Source organism: Hesperophylax consimilis, chromosome 21 (assembly GCF_061612785.1).
Source record: "Hesperophylax consimilis isolate HC1 chromosome 21, BYU_Hcon_1.0, whole genome shotgun sequence".
Taxonomy (NCBI): Eukaryota; Metazoa; Arthropoda; class Insecta; order Trichoptera; family Limnephilidae; genus Hesperophylax; species Hesperophylax consimilis.
The window spans coordinates 1,421,240-1,444,537 of NC_142856.1; the positions used below are offsets into that span (position 1 = coordinate 1,421,240).

The window sequence follows — 23,298 nt, forward strand, 5'->3', positions numbered from 1 at the left end:
GCATGGTATTGGTAGTGTCTTTGTCCAAAGCTTGAATTTACTGTCGGAGTTTTTATGTTTTCTTTGTACGCTTGTCTAACTGGTCTGTTAGTGTTATTTTGTGTATGTTGAAATTTATTTTTTTGTTAAAAATGTAGTTTAGTAGTGTTTTAACGTATAATTGGCGTATATCTAGTACGTCACAGCTGTTGAATATTTGGGCTGTATCAGTCAGTCTATGTTTTTTTAGTATTACCTTCAATTTTTTTTTTAGTATATTAACTTTAAGATTGTTTTCTGTGCGGTTTCTATGTAATTGATAGCCGAGTTTGTTGCTCCTCCCCAAGCAATAATTCCATATTCTATTATTGATTGGCAGAGTGCAAAATATATTGTTTTCAATTGTTTTATTTTATACATGTTTCTTATGTTTAGGAAAATCTGTATTGTTTTGAGAAGTTTATTTGTGATTTGTTTGATGTGAGGTATCCATATTATATCCATATATCCATATCTTTCTATTTCATTCGTCTCTTGTGAGAAAGCGGGAGAGATTACGATGGTGCTATCAGCAGTAGGCACATAGCCTGATAAATTTGTACCCACCAGTACTCGCCTTGATTTTATTGATTTCGCAATATTTTATACTTACCACTTATCATGAATATCTTATCTCTGCTTATCTTGTATAAATTATTGTGTTAATCAACACCAGCTTGTACCTTCAGATGTAATGATTACAATTTGTTGTCAACTTACCTACCTACTTAATCAATAAGTAAAACTGTGATAACTACAATAATATGGGACAATATAGTCGTATTTAGAGACACAATCAATAGAGTACCAAGGCTAGCACGAATATTCAAAATTGACAAGATTATTTTTAATCAACAATATCGGTTATTAGTCGACATGTAGGTAGGTACTAGCACGAAGGCCAAAATATTAAATTTATGACAGTTGAAATCGACTAAAATATCGTTAATTTATCGAGTCCGTTCGTTCCCTAAATAAGCTTGTCTACATAATGGTAATAACAATAATGTTTGTCTGTTTCAGCTGAACAGAGCGATGGGTGCAATACTCTGTCTGCCATATAAAAGCGTACATTTAAATAAATTACACCACATTACATTGAAAAAAAAAAACATATTTTGCACTTGTATTATAATGAGTTATTTCTACATAAAAGTTGACTTACCTAAGTGGGAAGTCAATAATGACTCCTTTCTACATAAAAGTTAACTCACGTAAGTGGGAAGTAAATAGTATTAGATGAATTAAGGAGATGCAATACAAAGTAGTACAAACTTATGTTTTTTTGGGTTTGATAATTGAAATATTACAGATGCTTTAATTAAATGCTGCGAGTAGAACACATCCTGGCCTTGAAACAATCGAGTCTTTTTAAAGCTTAGAAAAAAATAAAAGGCCTATAAAAATGGTTTTAACTGCAAAATCTCCTACTTAGCAACCTTTTTCGGGCATGGTATTATTAAAAAATGTGAAAAATAATAGATAATGATCTGAAACCATTTTAATTTTTGCGTCTGAACTTCACAAAATAGAATGAAACATTTCGGCGATGTTTTTTTTTGCATTAATTAATTAAAACGGGCTGCATTAAATGAATTTGTAATTGCGAATTTCATCCTTATGTCATCTGCCAATGGACTTAGAATCTAAGGTTTATGTTGAAGGTATCAAGAGACATGGTGTTTAGTAGCACCATACCCCGCGTCACCCTGTACTGAGCTAATGCGTCTATTCTGCAATGTGGTATACATAGCCCGTCGTGGTGCCGCCACTGGCAGTAGTTGTTTGGTACCGAAGAGTTATGTATCTACTTCACGTGAAGTGATATTGTCTATGCCTATCTCCATCTCAGCTATTTCTTCTACATCTATTCCACCTTTCCTAATCACCTTATCTGTGTTTGTATATCATATTGCTCTCAGAATACAGACATTTTATTTAGTTTAGATCTGCCCCGACACGGGACAGTTGTGCAGAAATCAAGTGGAGCATGTGCACAACGAAGTACCATCTCATCATAATAATAACAAAGCTTATTTGCATTGTATTTTGTGGTATGAATCATGATTCAATCCGATATGTTTCAACATAAATACATAATCATTATTATATTCGAGCTTTTTGGTCATCGTATCATTCATTCGTCGGTTTTAAACGGAAGTGACGTTTAGCATACATACCCAAAGTTATAAACATTATTGTGCGTACCTTTACTCTTTATGCAGAATATGCTAATTGTTGTGACTCATCCAGTTGTTTATTGATATTGTGTGGATGCTGAAAACGATGGAAATGGAAATTTGAGAGAGTTTGTTTATTTTAAAACGTAAACAAAGAAATTACTCGCAAATTATTTTTCCTGTGCAAACGTATTTGTATTTAAATTAAGCATTGTTAGGATTGTTCATTGAGTGCGAGGAACAAGCCAGGATAAAACAGTTGTGTTGTTCATAAATGATTCATTGTGGAAAAATGAGTAATTATTTCACACTTAAATAATTTCTCTAAGGGATTATGTTATCTTTTGAATGAGTCAGCCTCGAAGATACCCATATTGTTGGAGGGAAGGAAAAACGGATGCTGGGAAATGGTTCCACAGCCGATTTGTTGAACTCCTTGTAGAAACAACCCGTTCTCACATGACTATTGTCAACCGTGAACAAATGTTGGGCGCGCGTTTGGCACTTTTCCCGGCAATGCAGTACGCACTGGTGCATACACGGAGAAAAATGAGATATTGCTAATTTATTTAGAATCTCTTCAAATTTTTGGTAATGCAGTTAAAAACGGGACTACAGGCAGCTTCCTGATCAAATTTTAGTAAATTTTGAATAATATCAAGTCACGTGTTCATACACCTCCGTTTGTCTTAATAATATTTAATGGCGTAATGCGAAAATGTTCGGATTTTTATGGACACGTGTTCCGACATCGTGATGTTTCGTAGTTTTCTAAAAGTTTAACAGGGAACCTATCAATTCATTTTTTTCAATCATGTTTTTAACCAGATTACTAATAATTTGAAGAGATTCTTAACAAATTATAAATACTCATGTTTCTCCGTATAGTCAGCAAACAAACCGACACTATTGAACGATACAGGCTTGCTTCTAGTGAGATTGATTTTTATGAGAAAAATTATGATGTAGTAGGTACTGTGAGAAACATTAACTAAATAAAGGTGACCGGATAAATCATCAAAATTATAATTCATCACATCTTTAAAAAGTAATATAAAGTCATGGAAAGTGATGAAACAAAAACTTTATTAACTGGGTTAAGTAGGTTAAGTTTATTTTTTTTTTCATCGTTTCTAATGACTTATCACTTTTTAAAGGTGTGTTGAATTGTCTATGTGTTTATTTATCATGGAACCCTAAATAAAGACTATAGTATAGTATAGTTATTGTCTCTTCAGTTCTTATCTCATTCACAAGCGAAGCAAGAAAGCGATAATTGACCAAAATTTTCAGAGCCTGGGTATGGAAAATTGCAGGAAGTTGATACTGCTCACAGCAATTACACCAGAAGTAAGACAAAAAGGAGCTTACTTCAGGAACACGAACACGCTTATAACACACTTCCACCGGGTTATCTCTAGGGCTGCCACCTTTCAAAAACAGTAGACCCGGAGATTTTAAAAATATAGTTTTTTTTATTAAAATAAAACTTTTTTAGTATGAATTATTTAATTAAGGCAAAATGTCGCTGTAAATTACCATTGGTAAGGTTTGAAATACAAATGACCTAGCTAGTGCTAAGTTGACTTGGACCAGCTTGACACTTAAAACTATATTTTTCATTCTGAAGGGATTGTTTAAGCATCCTTTCTTGCTCAGGTTTCTTAAAAAACTTCAAAAATTCTTGGCAATTCCTTTGTAATTAATCTTCACAATTAACTCTGCCTTCACCATGTCCACTGACAAGCTGTTTCCGTTCGTCTGTCCATAATTTTTCCATTAAAGGAAAGACGCGTTCAACAAAAGCATTGCTTATAGGAATTGAAAAAAAAAATTCCAATTATTTTTGGCAGTTCGGTGAAGGTTGAGGTGACTTTGAATAACTGAACCCATCGTAAATCAACAGACAATGTTGAATCACTAGATTGTACGAACTGAGGAAATACTTGGTTTAATTTTCGGGTCTCGTCAGTAAATTTATCTTCGCCGACATTTTTCAAACCAAGTGATTCGACAGCTTCCACAGTATCTTCGTAACTTACTGCACTTGTTAGATCGAATTTGTTAAAGATTTTGAATACAGAATCCTCAAAATCATAATATTTCAGTATGTATTCAAGAGTTCTCCTGTAAACCTCATTGGCTTCTTTTTTTAATTGATCCTGATCAGAAGGCCTAAAAAACTTTATGTTTGTCATTATTTTGGCACCGTAAAATTCATCATGCGTTCATTCAGTCAAACAGTCACGCGCTCCGCGCCGTGATGGTCTTCTGTCGCTTCGCGGCCACCGCCCGGTCTGACCCGGAGATATCGATGTTAAACCCGTAGCCTGGACATGCACCCATGCAAACCCGTAGACTCCGGGTCAAACCCGGAGAAGTGGCAGCCCTAGTTATCTCCCAATTTCCCAATTGTACCTACATGTGTTTCAATATATCATTTTTATTTTCAGATCATCAGACATGATTCACGTCGATGAAGATGACCCTGTGGGAGGTAAGAACTAATATGTTTTCACGAGCTTTCGGATTAAAAATACTTGTCTCTGTCGTTTTCCGTCAGAGCTTTAATGGCGCCACCGCCGACCGTAATAAAAGGGAACCAAGCCAAGATGACGTCACAGTCACCTGTTCCATAGTATTGCAGTTCAGAGTTACCCTTCGGCCTCGTCACTGTGACGTCATCAGCTTCATTTTTTTAATTGAATATAGCTAGTACACTTTATGAATTGAGCATTAAGCACGGAGGTAGAGCAGGGCCGGCCCCGAGCTAACCTGTTAGGTATTATCAGCGCCTTGGCTCCTTGGCTCATGGCTCCTTAGCAAATCAGTGCCTGGAGCGGACTGCTCCATTTGCATAGAACCGGCCGTGGGTATAAGACTTGTTTAAAAGTGCTGCTATACACGATATCCGGAAACTCTTGTTACTAGCGGGAAACTGGTGAATCTACATCACATTTAGAGTCGATTTTGTAATACAAATGGCCCAAATGTGGTTTATTTTTTTTATTTTTTGATCTTTCATTTTCGAGGAAATCGAGTCCGAAGTTGGAATTTTTTAATTCCCCATGTAAGTTTCCGTATACCGTGTATATTATAGGTAACAATGTGTACTTTATAATATATCTCCATCGAGGGTCTTAAAATGGCCAATATCTGTTTATCTATGTACATTTGTTTCAAAATTGGGTCATATCTCCCGAATTTTAAAAGAACCTTTCGATTTTGGGAAAGGATTTTTGATTTTTGGGGGTCAATGTTACACGAGAAATTCGTTTTTCTTAAAATTACAACTAGCGAATTCTACAAAGACCTTGTGAAATTTTAAAAACTGTCGTTGGTCCGACACACATACAAGTATATGACATAAAAAATGTGGTCCCAAACTTACAGTAGAGCTCATTATTATTTCATCCTATGATATTCTAAAAAAATGTGGTATGTGATATCCCTAACTGACACATTATTATTGCATACTATAATATTATAATAAAAATCGACAACCTTTCGGGCGTGCCACAAGGGCGCTTTCCACTACCTACATTGTTCCTTCATTTAATTCCATTGACCTTAATTTCCGTAATTTGTTGAAGGAATTAGTCAAAATGATATAAGCCGGATTTATGTATGAGTTGCCTTCGTCTATTTGAAGAACTAATTAATATTCCACGTACTAAATACGTTACATGGTATGAAGAATATTTATTCTCAACGTTGAATCACCGCCGGAAGGCAGTTGCTCCAACAACTAAGGACTAACGATTGTGCGTCGCTTCCTCGAATATATCATCTTCAAGCAAATAATTATCATCTAATGACATCCTAATCCACTTAAAATTCTTTAAAACCAGAAAGACAAGTTGAAAGTTCACCGAACTTGACGAAAACAAATGCAAAATAAAATGAAATTCAAATTAAATGGCATATTTTAAAATCATTTTTAAATTTCATTATAATTTCGATATGTACTTCAATGAAAACCGGTTTGTAGTTGAACAACTGTACGTAATCCGGAACGCTACTGAAATCGAGAGATTTGCATGACGGCAAGGCAAGGATCTGGAAGAGGAACGAATAAAGTATTGTAGAAATGAAATCTCTGAAGTGACCGGTACCTAAACAGCTTTAGGAAAGGAGTGCGAAGGGTATTTCTGTCATATAGAGCGAATTTGTTTTGTTCAATTTCATCTTTTATTAATTATTCAACTAATTAACTTTTTTTAATCCGTCTTTATGATAATTGCTTGTGCTTTTCAGTTTTTTTTTCTTTTCTTCTAATTTACAAAGAAAGACAATCCGCATGTCACAATCAATATTAACATCTGGATTGAGGCTAGCGCCCCAATAAAAACAAAAATAGACTCAAAACTACATATTATTTCCATTGCCGAAACAATCGGAAATTGCCTTGTAAGCTACGACTCTAATTTATCAGTCAAATGCACACTTGAACCCGTGAAATATCGACTTGGCACCAGTTCCATAGTATTCCACAATAATATGTTATATTATATCGCTTAGCATATTACCCAAAGGCGGTAGTGGAATTAAAATATATAGGTACAAGTCGTTGCATTCGGAGAACGGAAGGTGAGATGCGAGGACGATAAAAGAGACGTCCGAATCATAATTTTAGCTACTAAAAAAAAGTTGGAGATAAAGATGGAGTACACTTTTCTAACCTTCTTATACCTTAACCTAACCTATCCTAAGTTAATCTAATTACAACTTTTAAACTAGATATGTTTTGAGACTTTTACGACTGAAAATACTATCGTGATTATTTTTTGGGTTATTATGCCGCGTTGCACTGCCTACTTCTTTAGCCAACGTTTCGGACAGCATTACAGTATTCATCATCAAGGCAGATATGTAGATTGTGGCAGCGATGCCATGCCGCGAAAATGAGGATTGAAAAACTCGGTAGATTGGTGTCAAAAATCGGTAGATTGGTGATAAAAATCGGTAGATTGGTGTCAAAAATCGTTAGATTGGTGATAAAAATCGGTAGATTGGTGTCAAAAATCGGTTGATTGGTGACAATAATCGAATTTCAGAGAAAAAAATCCCTAGAAACACTAAAATGGTCATCTCGGGTGATTGTACACTTACGCGCATGTATTTAGTAGATAAATGAGCTTTTAAAAGCTAACTACTGCTTTTAGAGCTATTTTCTATGAATATAAGTAGAATTTAGCTGAAATGCGTACATGTCCGCGGGTGTATGCGTGATTGCCACCAATAGAAGTCTATCGGCCGAGTTAACAACCTCGCCAAATGTATATTCGATAAGATTTCGTATATGTAATTCGATTTCAGAGAGTTGCATATTATATGCCGCGTCTGTATGTGACTGTTGATAAAATGCATTGTCGTCGACAACGAGTCTATCTGCTGTGTTTCAGCTCGATTCCGCCTCCAAGATTTGCATTAATTTATTCTCGAAAACAAAAATGCAATTCGGTGTTTTGGTATTTAGCCAGTCAAATTGGGGAGTCATCTGACGTCTCATATACTCGTATGCGAAGATGTTGATCTGAAATTATTTGTTCGTTTTTCATAATCCATCACGGTGACCGCAAATGAAGACATTCAGCAAAGTGACCAAATTAAGCTGTAAAACACATATTTTAACAAGTATTTTTTTGTATTTATTTTGAATGCCGTTGAAATGGCGCATATGTGGTAAAACCATGTTTGACCGTGGTACAAATGCGTAGAAGGCAAAGAACGAGAAGCTTAGATGTTTTGGACATGTGTAGCGATGTATGACACAAAAGAGAATGATATAAGAAGACGGGGACGCCCGAAGTCAAGGAACGATAAAGTTAATAAAATACTTGATTCTTTTTTTTTGTTTTTATAAAGATTACATACAATATTATTTATACCCGCTAAGCTACTGCAAGTAGCTTGTCAGCAGGAGATTAGTTGCATCTATAATAATAATATAGTACATAAAATTAAACAATCATCAACGCTTTAGCGTAGTAATACATACATATCTACTAAAAACCAACAAAATAAATTAAAAAAATTGTGTAATACTTTTAATTTGAAAATACAGAAACAGTGTTATAGGGAAAAACAGTGTAACACAGTCTTAATACATGAGGTTACCCTTAGTAGCCATGATTTTAATATTAAAGTGAATTTACTAATAGAGCAATTTTCTTTTAATTCATATGGCAATTTGTTAAAAATTAAAGGTATTGTGTATTCAAGAGTTCTTTGACCATATTTGTTTTGAAACACAGGTACTTTCATTCCTTTATTTTGTATGAAACGTGTATTGTGTACATGATCCACCATTGTTTTATACGGACTGTCAGATATATGCTGTAATACAATTTTTTGCCACATAAGGGCACGAATCGGTAATACATTTATTGATTTATACATAATACGTTTTTGCTTACTAACAACTTTACCATGGCATTTTGAATCATTTGTACATGTTTTATGTTGGTTTTGCACGATTGACCCCATGAAGTTATCCCATATCTTATGGTAGATTCTGCAAGAGACAGATAAATCAATTTCATAGTTTTTAAAGGCACATAATATTTTATTTTACCTACAATAGACCGAAGGCGCTTACACTGTTTTGAAATGTGTACATCCCACTTCATGTTATAAATCTACTACAATACATCTACTGTATACAATCTACTGTAACTCCTAGATAGACATAGTGGTTAACCAGTTCGATATTTGTACACGCACAGGGATGTGTGATATTGTTGTGAATGCAGTCAAAAGAGTGAGATATGATTAGAGGTGCCTCGCTATACTTGGCATGTGGTGATCTTATATGCATCAGTTTTGTTTTTTTAGAATTTATTAGTAAACCATAATCATGTGACCACATTAATAAAGAAATAAAGTCTTGCTGCAACAATTTCACTGCAATAGATGAATTTTCATGGGATATGACAAGTGCAGTATCATCAGCGTATATATAATATTTAACAAACGAAAAAAAAATTGTCATAAGAGATACAAAGATAATATAAAATGTTGGTCCCAAAATTGACCCCTGTGGAACTCCAGTTTTGACATTTTTTATTTCACTAAATTTATCTGATATTTTTACCTTGATTTGGCGGTTGGTTAAAAAGTTTTTGAATAGTTTGAGTGTATTTCCTCTTACCCCTATTGCCTCCAAAATGTTTAACAATTTTGTCGTATCTATAGTATCAAATGCCTTAGAATTGTCTATGAACAGTACCAAAACATGTCTTTTGTTATTCAATTCATTATTTATATAATTAGAAAAGTCCTGTAGTAACATTTCGGTACTTTTTTTTTTTTGGAAACCATATTGATTGGGATCTATTATATTCGATTCATTATTTGAACAAATAGGAACGAGTATGAACGAATGTGAACGATTGTGAACGAATGTGCATGATTGTGAACGAATGTGAACGAATATGGACGAATGTGAACGAATGTGCATGGTTGTGAATGAATATGAATTAATATGAATAAGTGTGGACGAAGGTAAATGGGCATGAAGGTGAAAGAACGAATGTGTTAGTTGGTGTCGGAGTATTTCTTCCCGCTTTGTTGAAGACTAATCGACCTGTCACATTTTCATCGGTCCCTTTTGTTTACTTCTAATTCTATTCCAAGTTTATTCTCCCTCAGTCTGACCGCATATCAACTATCCCCAAAGTCATGACTTTGCAGTGGTTCACAACAAACGGCTCGCGAGCCTTTCGCGGCCTAATAAACATCGGATAGTCTTTTTTTTTGTTTGTTTTTGGGGTGTTATGCCGTGTTGCGCTAACTCCTTCTTTAGCCGACGTTTCGGACAGCGTTGCAGTGTCCATCATCAGGGCAGATCCGGTAGATCCGAAGATCCGGTAGATCCGGTAGATCCACATCTTCGGATCTACCGGATCTGCCCTGATGATGGACACTGCAACGCTGTCCGAAACGTCGGCTAAAAAAGGAGTTAGCGCAACACGGCATAACACCCCAAAAACAAACAACAAAAATGCTTTTGGCCGTGAGAATCTAAAAACTTACCTGATCGGATAGTCTGTTTCCGTCCAGTCCCTTATATATTTATGTATAAAGCTGCGGTGTTAGTCTTCATTACGATTTTTTTTAAATAGCTGGAATTTTTGCGTTTCCGGGATGGTCCATTTTTAGAGCACTGTTACCACTTCAAATGCATTGTGATGTGTTTTCTCCGAAGCAACATAAATAACCTAAACCCAATGGCATTTTAATGTATAAGCGCAGATCCTTGAAAATTCACGGGGTATTATAACAATTGTAGGATTTGTGAAGCTGAAAGTTTTTATAAAATATTTGCCTCAGGATCATTGTCTTTCAAAGACAAATATTGTCTTTATATTCTATTAATATATACTATTTAAAAATATTTTTTGTTAACAAATTGGAGAGACGATTAGAAATTTATCTTTCGAATGAACATCGTTAGTAAAGGTAAGTTTTTAGATTCTCACGGCCAAAAGCATTTTTGTTTTTTTATTTTGGCTAAAGAAGGAGTTAGCGCAACACGGCATAACACCCCAAAAACAAACAACAAAAATCGTTAGTAAACTTGAAAAAACACGAAATCTGTTAAAAATTCAAACGTGAAGAAATACACTTTTCGAATACAGAATTATTAATCAATTAAATATAAAATAAAATAATTTTCTGATTTTAGGTAGGTAGGTACCTACTTCAAGGCTTGTCTGAATTGGATTAAATTAGTTCGAATTTAAAACAATATTTTAGTGCATTTGAGTGTGAAAAATTAAACGATGACAGAAATTAGTATATTTTGATGATGAGATGTACCAACAAAACAAAATATTGTAGTCCACTATGTTTAAAGGATGCTCGACCAAACACACTTCTTTGATTGTCTTACTTTTCTTTGAAATGCTTTCATTGAGAAACGTTTTTTTCATAATTTTGCCACAATTCTTGCTAATATTGCAAAATTCATTTTTAACCCTTCGGCGTACTTGAGAAAGATTCTTACTGTGTCGTATTGCACCCCACTTTACCCCAAATGAAACACTTTTTTGCTTTTATATAAATTATAATTTTATTGTGAACTAGCTAAGGATGTGGGAAAAGTTTTGGTCGCCTCCCAATCTCGGCGTCGGGTATGCCGATGGGTTAATTTTTGATATCATAACCATATAACTACATTTTTTAAATTGAACTGAATTTCATCGGCTGAAAAAATCCGAAAAATTGTGTTGAATGGGGCTTTTAAAATCTCTTGTTCCAACTTGATTTCGCTTGAATCAAGCTTTATTTTCTTTTGTTTTTCTTTGTCAGAACAGTGAAAAATTTCACTTTTTACCATGGCTTTATTTGGTTAATGCCCCTTAGTAAGGTGGTTTAAAAGGGAGGTATGTAGATACGAATTAGAGTTAGAGGGAGCGCTCTTATATTAAAAACGATAATAATTAGGCGAAAATAGTGAAAAATATTTAAAATGCGACTCGTTTGAAATGAACAAAATTTTCTTGACAAATGATTTAATTGTATTTATAGATACACTGTGATTTTTTTGATGTCTATAGCATATTAAATAACAGAACGAAACGTGTTTTTAATAATTTTTTGAGCTTACGAATTTCATATAGTTAACGTTTCTGCATTACTTCAAATATAACACATATTTTTTAGAACTAAAAAAACTTGAACTTAAAGAGTTAACGAGAAACTTGTTATGAATCGGTAGACATTGGGTATGAGGGGACTTAAAACGGTCTACGGTTGGTGTGGTAAGCCTAGCTCGAGGGCGGCTTTACCACACCAACGTTGAACGGGCGTGTAAGAATCTAGACGATTATTATTTAATATTTACATATTATTATGCTACGTTATTGGACAGTTGATATTAATTATCTGCTGTTATTTTGTACTTTTTTTGTTTACCCTCTTTTAAATCAAAACAAAAGGAAGCGTCTAAATAATAAAGGGCATATTTACCATCCTTTCGATAAGAACTATTCGTAAGATAACGTATTATGTTAAATTTAATATATAACAATTTGTTTATTTATAAAGTCGGTATATAGTTTACTATTAGGTACTCGAAAATAGTGGCTACAATAGTGGTTATTGGATATGTTCGCTGAGTTTTTTAGCTATCGTGAATATTTATTTATTATAATGCGTAATTATCGATAAAATGGTGAAATACCACAAAACCTAATTGCTTGTATCCTTGTTGGTCTACAAACATTTATTAAATGTATGAATTATCGCTACTTTAAAAATATTAAATAGGCGTACTCTATACTGTAAATTTAAAGTATACTTCTGCCAGTTCCGATGTTGTTTAGCGCCTCTGGCCAGCCTCCAATTGGCAGCCCCACTAGATTGGTGCAAGCCAAATATCTCCTACGCGGATACAACGCAACTTCCTTTAATTGGTGGATAGTTCTAAGCGCAGCTCATCAACTTGAACGCTTTTCAATTTGTAATTATTATTGACCGTATTTGTAATAACTTAATAAGCTTCAACTTTGTAACTGACCACATTTGTAATAAGCTTCAACTTTGCAACTGACCACTTTTATAATAAGCTTTAAATTTGTAATTGATTACATTTGTAATAAGCTTTATCTTTGTAACTGACCACATTTGTAATAAGCTTTATATTTGTAATTGACCACATTTATAATAAGCTTTAACTTTGTAATAAGCTTCAACTTTGGTACTAAGAAATTACGACCGATAATGACAGCCACGATCCACAATGCTTTATGTTTTCCAAATATGGTGTCCATATTTCGCGAAGGATATAAATCTAATATAAAAGGTACAGAGACGATTTACAAAAAATCCCAAGAGCTTTGAAAAACCGGCAATAATATAAAGATTAAGGAATTAAAGTTACCAAAATTTAAAGAAAAATTGAAAGGGGAGACTTGATGGAGACTTTCAAAAATTTATCTGGTTATTTTAGTCGACTGGTATTCAGGGCCGCCGAGAGGGCACGTTAGCCAAGTCCGAAACTTAAGGGCCGGGCCTAAGGAGGGCCCGGGACGGGGCCCGGATATTTTACTAAAAAATGCCAATGACACTAGGAACGGACGTGGGCCGGGCGCCCAGGCCCGCACGCTCCGTAGGCCCAACTGTCAGAGCGTGTTCACACACAGCACACAGCTATAATATGCGAGGGATAGCGTATTTCGGCATAACGTTCGCCGTACATTCCAAATTGGAATATATGGCGAGCGATATGCTGAATTACGTCATCCCACGCATGTGTGTGAACACGCTCTCAGAGCGTGCCACTCACAGCTCAAGCTACAAGCACGCCATGCCGGCCGGCCCGCTGTGGGAGGGGCGATGCAGCCGCCCGCCGCGCCCCCGCTCATACTCACCCCCGGGCCCTACCGACCCGATCGGCAGACCGTCGCGTCGGCAATCCGTCGGCGACAGTCATAGCGGAATCGCTGCGCGCTGAGTTTGGTATGGTTTTATGGTTTAGTCAGGTTAAGTACTGTTTGAACTGTTTGAAGTAAAGTGATCGTTGTGGCGTTGTGTCATTGTGAAGTTTTAAGTGAAGAACGAAGCGACTCATTCATATAACACTAATAATGAGCTATCGCTATCAGCACAAGTCAGGGGCCTTGAAAAGAAAGGAGATGGAGAAACGAGAAACGTTGTCAAGAAAAGGTCAGAAAACATGTGATAGTTTTTTTATTAAAAGTTCTTCCTGATCTAGTTCTAGCACAAGCCAATCGTTTACAAATTCTAACGCCCAACTGGAGCCTGATAACATACTCAGTTGTGTTTCAGACGAAACTCTCCCATCTTCTTGCCATGGAAATGTAATTATTGATAAATCTGATGTAGATGAATTTGAACTGAATATCTCACAAAACCCTGACAACGACAAGCCTTCGCCTCTATTGTATGATATTGGCGTAAACGAAAATTTGAATTTTCAAATACAAGATGTGAATGAAGCTATTCTCAATGGCACATTTTTTAAACTCCCAATCTGTTTTCCTACTGACTTTGATGGGAACTATTTCCCTCCCTCAGCTTTATATTGCACATTAAAGAATGGGGAACAAGTAAAAAGAGATTGGTTGGCTTGGAGTGAAATTAAAAATGCTTTGTATTGCTTTCCATGCCGTTTATTTAGTAAGTTGCCATTGGCAATGAGATCTGTATTGGCATGCCCTGAGGGATATAGTGGAGATAAATACTCTTGGAAGAGGGTTCATGACAAACTGAACCCCCACGAAAAAAATGCAAATCACAAATCATGCTACATTCAGTGGCGAAACTTAGAAAATAGCTTACTTAAGAACAAACCAGATGTAAAAACTCACCTCACAGAAGCTATTGAAAAAGAACCTGCGGGCTATTTTAAAAAGGATTCTGCATGTAATTTTATTTCTGAAAGAGGGCTGCCTTTAAGAGGAGACTCAAATTTGGTTGGTGACCCTAGAAATGGAAACTTTCTAGGAATATTAGAGCTTATCGCCCACTACGATTCTATTTTGCACGATCATTTGACAAAAGTACAACAATCGCAGGCAGAAAAAAAACGACTCCAAGTTCATTACCTTTCAATGGAAATTCAAAATGAGTTTATTTTGAGCTGTGCAAACAAAGTTGTCCAGACAATTGTAAAGGAAATCAATGAGGCAAAATATTTCTCTGTCATAGTTGACTCAACTCCTGACTCGGCACATATTGAACAAACCGTGTTTATTTTCCGATATGTTACTCGTTACCTTGAAGGAGAAGAAAACGTTCACAAAATTAAGGAGAGGTTTTTCAAGTTTGTCGACTGCAGTAAGAAGACAGGAGAAGCAATCGCAGATTTAATACAGTCTACACTTAAAGAGCACGATATTCTACTTAAGAACTGTAGGGGACAAGGATACGACAATGCGTCTAATATGAGTGGGATATACAAAGGTGTGCAGAGCAGAATCTTAGCTGATAACCCACTAGCATTATATTCGCCATGTGCTGCGCATAGTCTCAACTTATGCGGAGAAGAGGCGGCTCAATCTTGTGTAGAGGCTATCACGTTCTTCGGAATCGTCCAAAAATGATTCTTCCCAAAAAAGATATCTTTTTGCCAATTTTCTTGTGGGTATATTCGGCATGTCTATTGAAGTTTAGTTTGGAATCTAATATAACTCCTAAGTATTTGATTTCAGTAAAATTTTCAATAATTTCACCATCAATTTTAATTTTGCTTTCACTGAATGTCTTCTTATTTCCAATCACCATATATTTTGTTTTTAATTTAAGCTTATTTATTTTTAGCCATCTTGATACATCATCTAGTTCATTATTTAAAATATTTATTAGTTCTTTATAGTTATCTCCAATTAAGTATTTAAGTGTATCATCGGCAAATAGTCGTACTTTGCATTATGAAAATATTTTCACCATGTCATTAATATAGACTTATAGAGTATGAACAATAGGGGTCCAAGGATCGATCACTGCGGTACTCCTAATTTATTTTCCATTGGTTTTGAAAATTGATTATTTATTTTTGTTACCTGTTTTCTGTCTTTCAAATATAATAATTTAATTTAGCCTCAAGATATCTTGATTAACGAAGAATATGTAAATACACACAAACAAGAAACACAAGTATTTTATTTTGAGTATTCACCATAACTTTTTAAACATTTCCATTGAATAATTATGCTAAATTCGAATGATTGGTATAATAGTATAAGAAAAGGTAATGAAGTAGTATTCCTAGCAGTAGCAGGTAAGCATGAACTTATTAATTGTTATCTCACCCCCCCCCCGGTAAGTTGTGGGGAGGGGGCCCGGTATAGTCTACTAGACTTGGGGCCCAGATTAGCTGTCGGCGGCCCTGCTGGTATTCAAGAAATCTACACCACCAACACAAATTTAAATCTCCGTGGGCACTCAAAAAAAAGTAACAAAACACTTTTTTATTCAATCCTAGGAAATAAATAGAGTAGTGAAAGCATGGAACAAACTTCTACAACATGTCATCGCTGCTACAAATATAAATCAATTTAAATCTCGATTTCATTCCTATTCGGAGACTTAAATAAATTTAAATGTTAAAATTTTAAAAACTCATTTAATATAAATAAATATTATCAACTCAATTATTGTAAAACATATTGTGAAATGAGATTCAAGTGGTCTGCAGAAAAAAAAATAGTAAGGCTGGCATTTGATCTTGTGAAATGGTGTTTTCTGAAATAGTGGATGTTTATTTTGGCAATCTTAATACTGGCTGTACGCTGGAGGCTAACTCATGAAGGTTTTGAAGTCCTGACATTGCTACAACCTCCCTCGGATTTTTTCTTCATTTTGATGATCAGATTTTGTCATATTATCGCTTCTTACAACGTAACCATGATATTGAAGTTGTCTTATAGTTATGTCTAGTGCAATTACGCAATATTTAGCCAATTAAATATTAACCCACATTTGAAAACCTTCTACATTCCGCATAAAATTAACTTTGAAATCCGAAAGTGTAAACATCTGATGAATTCAGAACACAGTAAATTAAAATCATTTTGAAATATTCGTAAAATTCAATTTTTTATGATCCATATTTGAAAACAATTTCTGTGGTGTTTTAACGGAAAACAGAGAAACTAGGGTGAATTAAGCTGCGAAACTGATGGTATTTATTGTAAACACTTGAAAGTTTACGAAACTTTACCGCCAAGGCCCGGCTAGTACTGGCCTTTTACACTGGCGATTAATAAGCCATTAACTTCAACATTTTGGTATGGTTTGGTAAAACCCTTCTTTGTAAAATATTACACTTATAATTTTGATGTAAAATGTTGCATGGTGTTTGTAAGAGAGAGTACGAAAACAGTGTGCAATAAAGTTGTGAATGAGGAATACTTGGAGCAGGTGGACGAGTTTGTGTATTTAGGAAGTATGTTTACGAGAGATGGGAAGGCTGACATAGATATTGAAAGAAGGGTAAATGCAGGTAACGCCATTAATGCAGAACTAAACCAATACCTCCAAAGTGTCTCGGGCGTAACGACTGAACGCAGTTGGTGAGAACAACAGTCTTACAAAGAAACGAAGCTAGCAGTCCACAATGGAGTGCTGGTACCTACCCTGATGTATGGAAGTGAGGCATGGAACTGGCAGATAAAGGATGAAAGTTTACTGAATACTGTAGAAATGAGATCCCTGAGGTGTATATGTGCTAAAACCGATAGTGTGAGAAGTGTGGAGATCCGCAAAGAGTGCAAGGCAATGTAAGCGTAATGAGTAAGATTACGAAAGGGACACTTAGATGGTTTGGCCATGTAGAGCGAATGAGCGAAGAAATGAGTGTAAGAAGAATATATGACGCAAATGTGAATGGTAGCAGAAGTTCTGGGACTCCCGAGGAAGACATGGCGCGATAAAGTGAATCAGATACTTGAGTCGGGCCATGGTAAGAGTCGGAATAACAGAAGAGTATGTATGAGACGAGGTACGGCAAGGAGTGTATGCCAAGACCGTGATGTTTGGTGGTCCGTCCTATCTGCCTACCCCTGCGGGGAAACGGAGTAATGGTTAGTTAGTTTAGTTAGAAATCCTTTCTGAACCGAAAAACATCAGTGGCACATGTTAATTGAGATTTTGGTGACCATATTGTGAAATCAGTAATTATAATTAGTGTTTAGCTGCCAAGTAACACACTTCATAGAGCTTTGGCTTCTATTTAATCAGTAACAATGCATATTTCTTTTATGTGATTATCGCATGCACCGAATAGCACAATGTGCATATTTTTAATCCGTCTTGTTAACACTTCCACTGTAGCATGAGTGAGTTTTGCCAAGCGTAATTTTCTAGGAATATCTTGGCTTGCTTACATGAAGTTTGGATACTCTTTGTATGGGTACTGCTCTGAAGCAGTGGCGGTTTTCTCAGGCGTAAATTAGCAGTGAACTTCTTTCAAAATACAGGAAATACGACAAATTTAGATGATAATTCTTGAAGTAAAATTACAATAATAGATTAAATTTAATTTTTTAAAAAATCAAACAGTAATTTTTTTTAACTATAATACCTACATATATCTATTTTCATTTTTAGTTCTAGAAGCGCCATCTAATTTAACCTTCAACCCCAAGGACTGGAATGAACACTGCTATCACCTAAAAAATTCCTAATATTATAAAAATTAATTTAATGCATTGTCATTGATAACAAGTCTGTCTTTCAGAGTTTCAGCTCGATCTGATGTTAGGAAGACGGTTAATTTCCACTTCCAAGATTCCATTCCATTCATTCAATCAAGAAAACAAAATCTAAATTCAAATATATGTATTTTAAAAATCTATATGTACAAATAATCTGATTGTAATCCTGGTGAGTTATCACGTTGGGAACAACCTGACGTCATTGGGGTAACAACAGTCAGAAAGTCTCGAATCGCAAAAGCAAATCCAGACTTCCGTTCTTCTGAAGTAATTATATGACGTGACCAACGGTGAATCGAGATAAGAAATGAGGGGAAGCTGTTCGACTTGTACATGTCATACTTTCAAAGTTGCTCGCCTAGTCAGAAGTCAGAATCGCTCCGGCGCACCCCTGGCAGAAACTCTTGCTTCATAATTATTCATTCATTTGACTTGTTCATTGGCAGTAAACCGACAACACGTGTGTTAGTCGGCCAAAAGGACTGGCGATATACTAAACAACATGCTAATTAGCGGCGTAAGATGTATGGCTTTAACTGTTGCTTTCCGAAATAGATGGATTCCTTAGCTATGTTTAGAAACGGAATCCTTCCAAGAATACAAAAAGCACTTGTTTAATTACGCTTCTTATAAATACTACCTCGTGCAACGCTCCCCCAATAAGTGCTGTAATATTATATGATTCAATTACATAATTCAACATATATACAGGACTCTGTTATGGATTTATTATGCTGGGGGAGTTGTGTCATCCAAATACCGTAACAAGTGATTACACAAAACCGCATTTCATCTGGTCCAAGTCGTCATAATGGTGATACTATATCGGAATGACTCCAGGGCAAGTTGTTTCGAGGGTACATAATGGTGATACTATACCGGAATGATTCCAGGGCAAGTTGTTTCGAGGGTACAAATTGGACAAAGGAATATTTACAATCCAGAACCTCCATTGTCACCTAAGAACTTGCTTGAATATTAGATTTTTTAAACTTGAAACATTGTTGAAGGTTGAAAATTTTTGTGACTGAACCGGAAATCCTCTGGAGATGCACTAGATTACACTGGCCAAAAAAAAAACCGATTCAAAGGGAACTCGAGAACGAAAGAAAGCTTCCGAAAAATAGTCGAACAAATAATGCTACAGGTCAACATATGATAATTTTAAAATTTTGTCATAAAGGGAAGAAGGAAAAGGCAGGAAGAGTGTGTAGGATTTTTTTGTGATTAAGGAACATTTGTTTGCTAATCTAGTTGGTAGCGGGAAAATAGAAGCTTGGTAAGGTAGAAAAACCGGAGGAATAAGAAATTTTTATCGTTACTCCTTATTCAGTCAATCATAAATATGAACTTAAGACGCATATACCTCTGCGATAATCATAAAAGATATCTGATATCAATGTACGATGTAGATAAACAGTTTTTATTGATAGCAATAATTCCCATTATCTAATAACAAAAGACATTCATTGCACGAGTATTTTGATTGTAAATAGACAACTTGTCTAGAGCTGTAAGATCAGTAGTCGGGAAGCCTGCTGACGAAAGTCTGCTTTAAATGAATCAATTGTTTTCTTTGTTTCTACATTCCATTGGATCACTTCATTAATCTAGTAATCTCCTACATGAGATATAAATTCATATTTATATGGTATTTAAAATCTTGGATCACAATATAACTATTGTTCACTATGTCACTAAAGGGAGAAAAGATAGCAGTTTATATCTAAAAACTTGTAGGGTTGTAAGATGGACCTAGTATAACCATGTTACAACTGTAAAATAAGACACTGAGTAAGAATTTACTGAACCCTAAAACAAATATATGGCTCAAAGGCCGCACCACAATGACAGTACCAACAATAGCTAAACTTAAACGAACAGACCACGATGCAAGTGAAAAAAATTGTTGGTCAAAAACCCTACTGAACTGGAGAAGGTAAAAAAAGTCACCAGCTAGACCACAAAATGACAAAATTAGCTGAAATTGTAGTTACTGAAATATTGGACAAAACAGGAAGGAAACTAAAATAAACAGCATTGGTTAAATAAAGGAAAAAAAGAAGATTTAGAATGTACATCTCTTAATTAACATATTACACTGTGAGCTACGGTCATAACACTCAACACCCAGCAACGTAGTGGGGTAATTTGAGGGTTTGGTACAACAATGCCTATCAACACCTATAAAAACCTGTTAAGGTTCTGCAGCTCCTCTGGAATGTTCACCCAAGGGAGGGTGCACTAATTTCCTGCCTTACTTCGCCACCGCCTAGCCAGCTTTCAGGGCAGGACACCAAACTCAACCGACCACCTTGAATTACGCTCCGTTCGTTTCTATGAGCTCTCATTGTCTTTTTCTTATTTTTACTAATAATTATTATTACATCATTGTTGCATCTATTGTAATATTAAGGCAGATTGGGTATCGCACCATTCGCCCAGTCTTGTTGCAGCAAATATCTCTCTTCCTACGCAGTAATACGTCACTTTATATCAGTGTAGTACCCATATCTCTTTTTTGGTACATTAGTCACCTGGTTTTGGCATTCTTATTTATGAATTGAACCTTTGCTAGAGTATTTCTGGACGCACCCACCTTTACCGTCAATCTATCAAAAGTAAAAGCTTCACCTGTCTGAAGCGATGAGCGAACGCATTAAGAATAGATGACTATGTCGCTTTATCTGATCAAACGGATTTGACATCTCGGAATTAGCACAGTAAATAGCTAAAGTTATCTGATAAAGATGGTGACAAATTGGTGTGCCGTTTATCGTTGAGTCATTTCTTGGAATCTTCTTATCATTTTTGGGATCTAAAATTGACATTTAATTTTTATTTTATTTTTAGTAATAAGGTGTATTATGAAGTTTTATTTATATTGTCCTCAATGCCATGGCTCTCTGGGTAGCGTCCCAGTTAATGGTCAATCCCATGGCTATCTGGGTGGCATCCCAGGTAATGGTTAATGCCATGGTTATCTGGGTGACGTCCCAGTTAATAGTCAATGCCATGGCTATCAGGGTGGCGTCCCAGTTAATGGTCAATGCCATGGCTATCAGGGTGGCGTCCCAGTTAATGGTCAATGCCATGGCTATCAGGATGGAGTCCCAGTTAATGGTCAATGCCATGACTATCAGGGTGGAGTCCCAGTTAATGGTCAATGTCATGGCTATCAAGGTGGAGTCCCGGTTAATGGTCAATGCCATGGCTATCAGGGTGGAGTCCCAGTTAATGGTCAATGCCATGGCTATCAGGGTGGAGTCCCAGTTAATGGTCAATGCCATGGCTATCAGAGTGGAGTCCCACTTAATGGTCAATGCCATGGCCATCAGGGTGGAGTCCTAGTTAATGGTATTGACCATGCCATGGCCATGGCTATCAGGGTGGAGTCATAAAATATCTATATCAAACTTATTCTTTTTTCGCATTTGTTTTCGGCAATGAATGATTGGAGATCATTGAAGCGGAAATTAACCCACTTCCCGACATCCGATGGAGCTGAAAATCATCAGATATACTCGTTGTCGATGACAATGCATTCTATGCACTTTGAGGGAATCAAGTACACACACACGCGGACATTTACGCATTTCTCCTTTATCGGAAGACATTACGGCAGTTAACTTACGAAATAAATGTTGGTCCTACTCGATCGGTACTTGGCGAGGTTGGTAGAGTTGTCGAATCCAGTTCCTGGGTAGGAAGGTTCAATCCTCCATTTTTTTTTTAAGTTTTAAAAGACATTTTAAAATAAATGTAATATCGTTAAAAAAATACCTTTTTTTCGTGTTGATTATTGTATTACGTTTTTTAATTTTTCACTTTTTTTACCTCTAAAATTAAATAAAAAAAAAACATTATTGTAATTATAATATGTTTTGGTTTTATGTCCATGAACATAAGTCCTAAAAATCATCTTCAATAAGTAATCATTAAATATTTGTAATTAATAATTTATTAATAATGCATTTTAACTTCCTTAATATATTTTAATTTTTGTTTAGGTTATTAATAGATTGGTTGATTACTTGTATTATTGATACTTGATTAAATGTATGTAACCAGACGTTCAATATCACCTATTCATATTTTGGTTTTCCAACTATCAAAGGTCATTCATATACATGGTGTCCGGAAAGTAGTGGTATAAGCGAGGAAACTGTTTAATGGATCTACATCACATTTGATCATCTCGTAGATTTTTTTGCATGCTCTGATCGAATACAGAAGTTTTTTTTAGTTCTCTATGATCTATGTGATGTAGATTAACCAGTTTTCAGCTTTTTTTGTTGTTTGTTTTTGGGGTGTTATGCCGTGTTGCGCTAACTCCTTCTTTAGCCGACTTTTCGGACAGCGTTGCAGTGTCCATCACCCAGCATTTACCCAGTTTTTCAAACTTTTTCGAAAAAATGTAATTGAAAGTAATCAATATTTTTGTTGTTGCAGAGTTAGAGCCATCTTTCGCCCACCGTGACGTCATCATCAAAAGAGGACAAGATGCTGAGGAATTCTATGAACTTCAGACGGAGATCGGAAGGTAATTAAGACCTCGCATTCTGAATAACAAAACATACTTCCCTTAAATACTTTACGTTTGTTAGCTTATATATATATATCAGATGCTGAGTCAAAAAAACAATTAAATATATGAAATTCCCTCGATAGAAAAAAATCGCAAAGTATGCTCCGAAAATTATAAAAGAAACAACTGGTTCTGTTACTTAACGAACTATATAGGTATGAAAAATCACAGTTTTTCTTTAAATGATACATAACTCATATGTCATATGATTGTTTTTTAATATTAGCGCGCTCCCTCTATCATTTGTATTTATATATCAACCTTTCAAACCATCTTCAGTAATCTTCTTCTTCTTTTTGAACGCTTATAACGGAGCTTCAAAGAA

At 35.4% G+C, this 23,298-nt stretch overlaps 1 protein-coding gene across 3 annotated transcripts in view; it reads left to right on the plus strand.

Annotated features, from left to right (window-relative positions):
• The window catches only part of LOC149413479 (myosin light chain kinase, smooth muscle-like), a 116,620-nt gene that overhangs the window by 50,620 nt on the left and 42,702 nt on the right, over window positions 1–23,298 (plus strand). For all 3 annotated transcript variants that reach the window (XM_089644695.1, XM_089644694.1, XM_089644697.1), the window contains exons 2-3: window positions 4,652–4,695; window positions 22,838–22,928. In XM_089644695.1, the coding sequence (XP_089500821.1) occupies window positions 4,662–4,695; window positions 22,838–22,928 (125 nt within the window). In that variant the 5' untranslated portion in view covers window positions 4,652–4,661. The remainder of the gene's footprint in view (window positions 1–4,651; window positions 4,696–22,837; window positions 22,929–23,298) is intronic.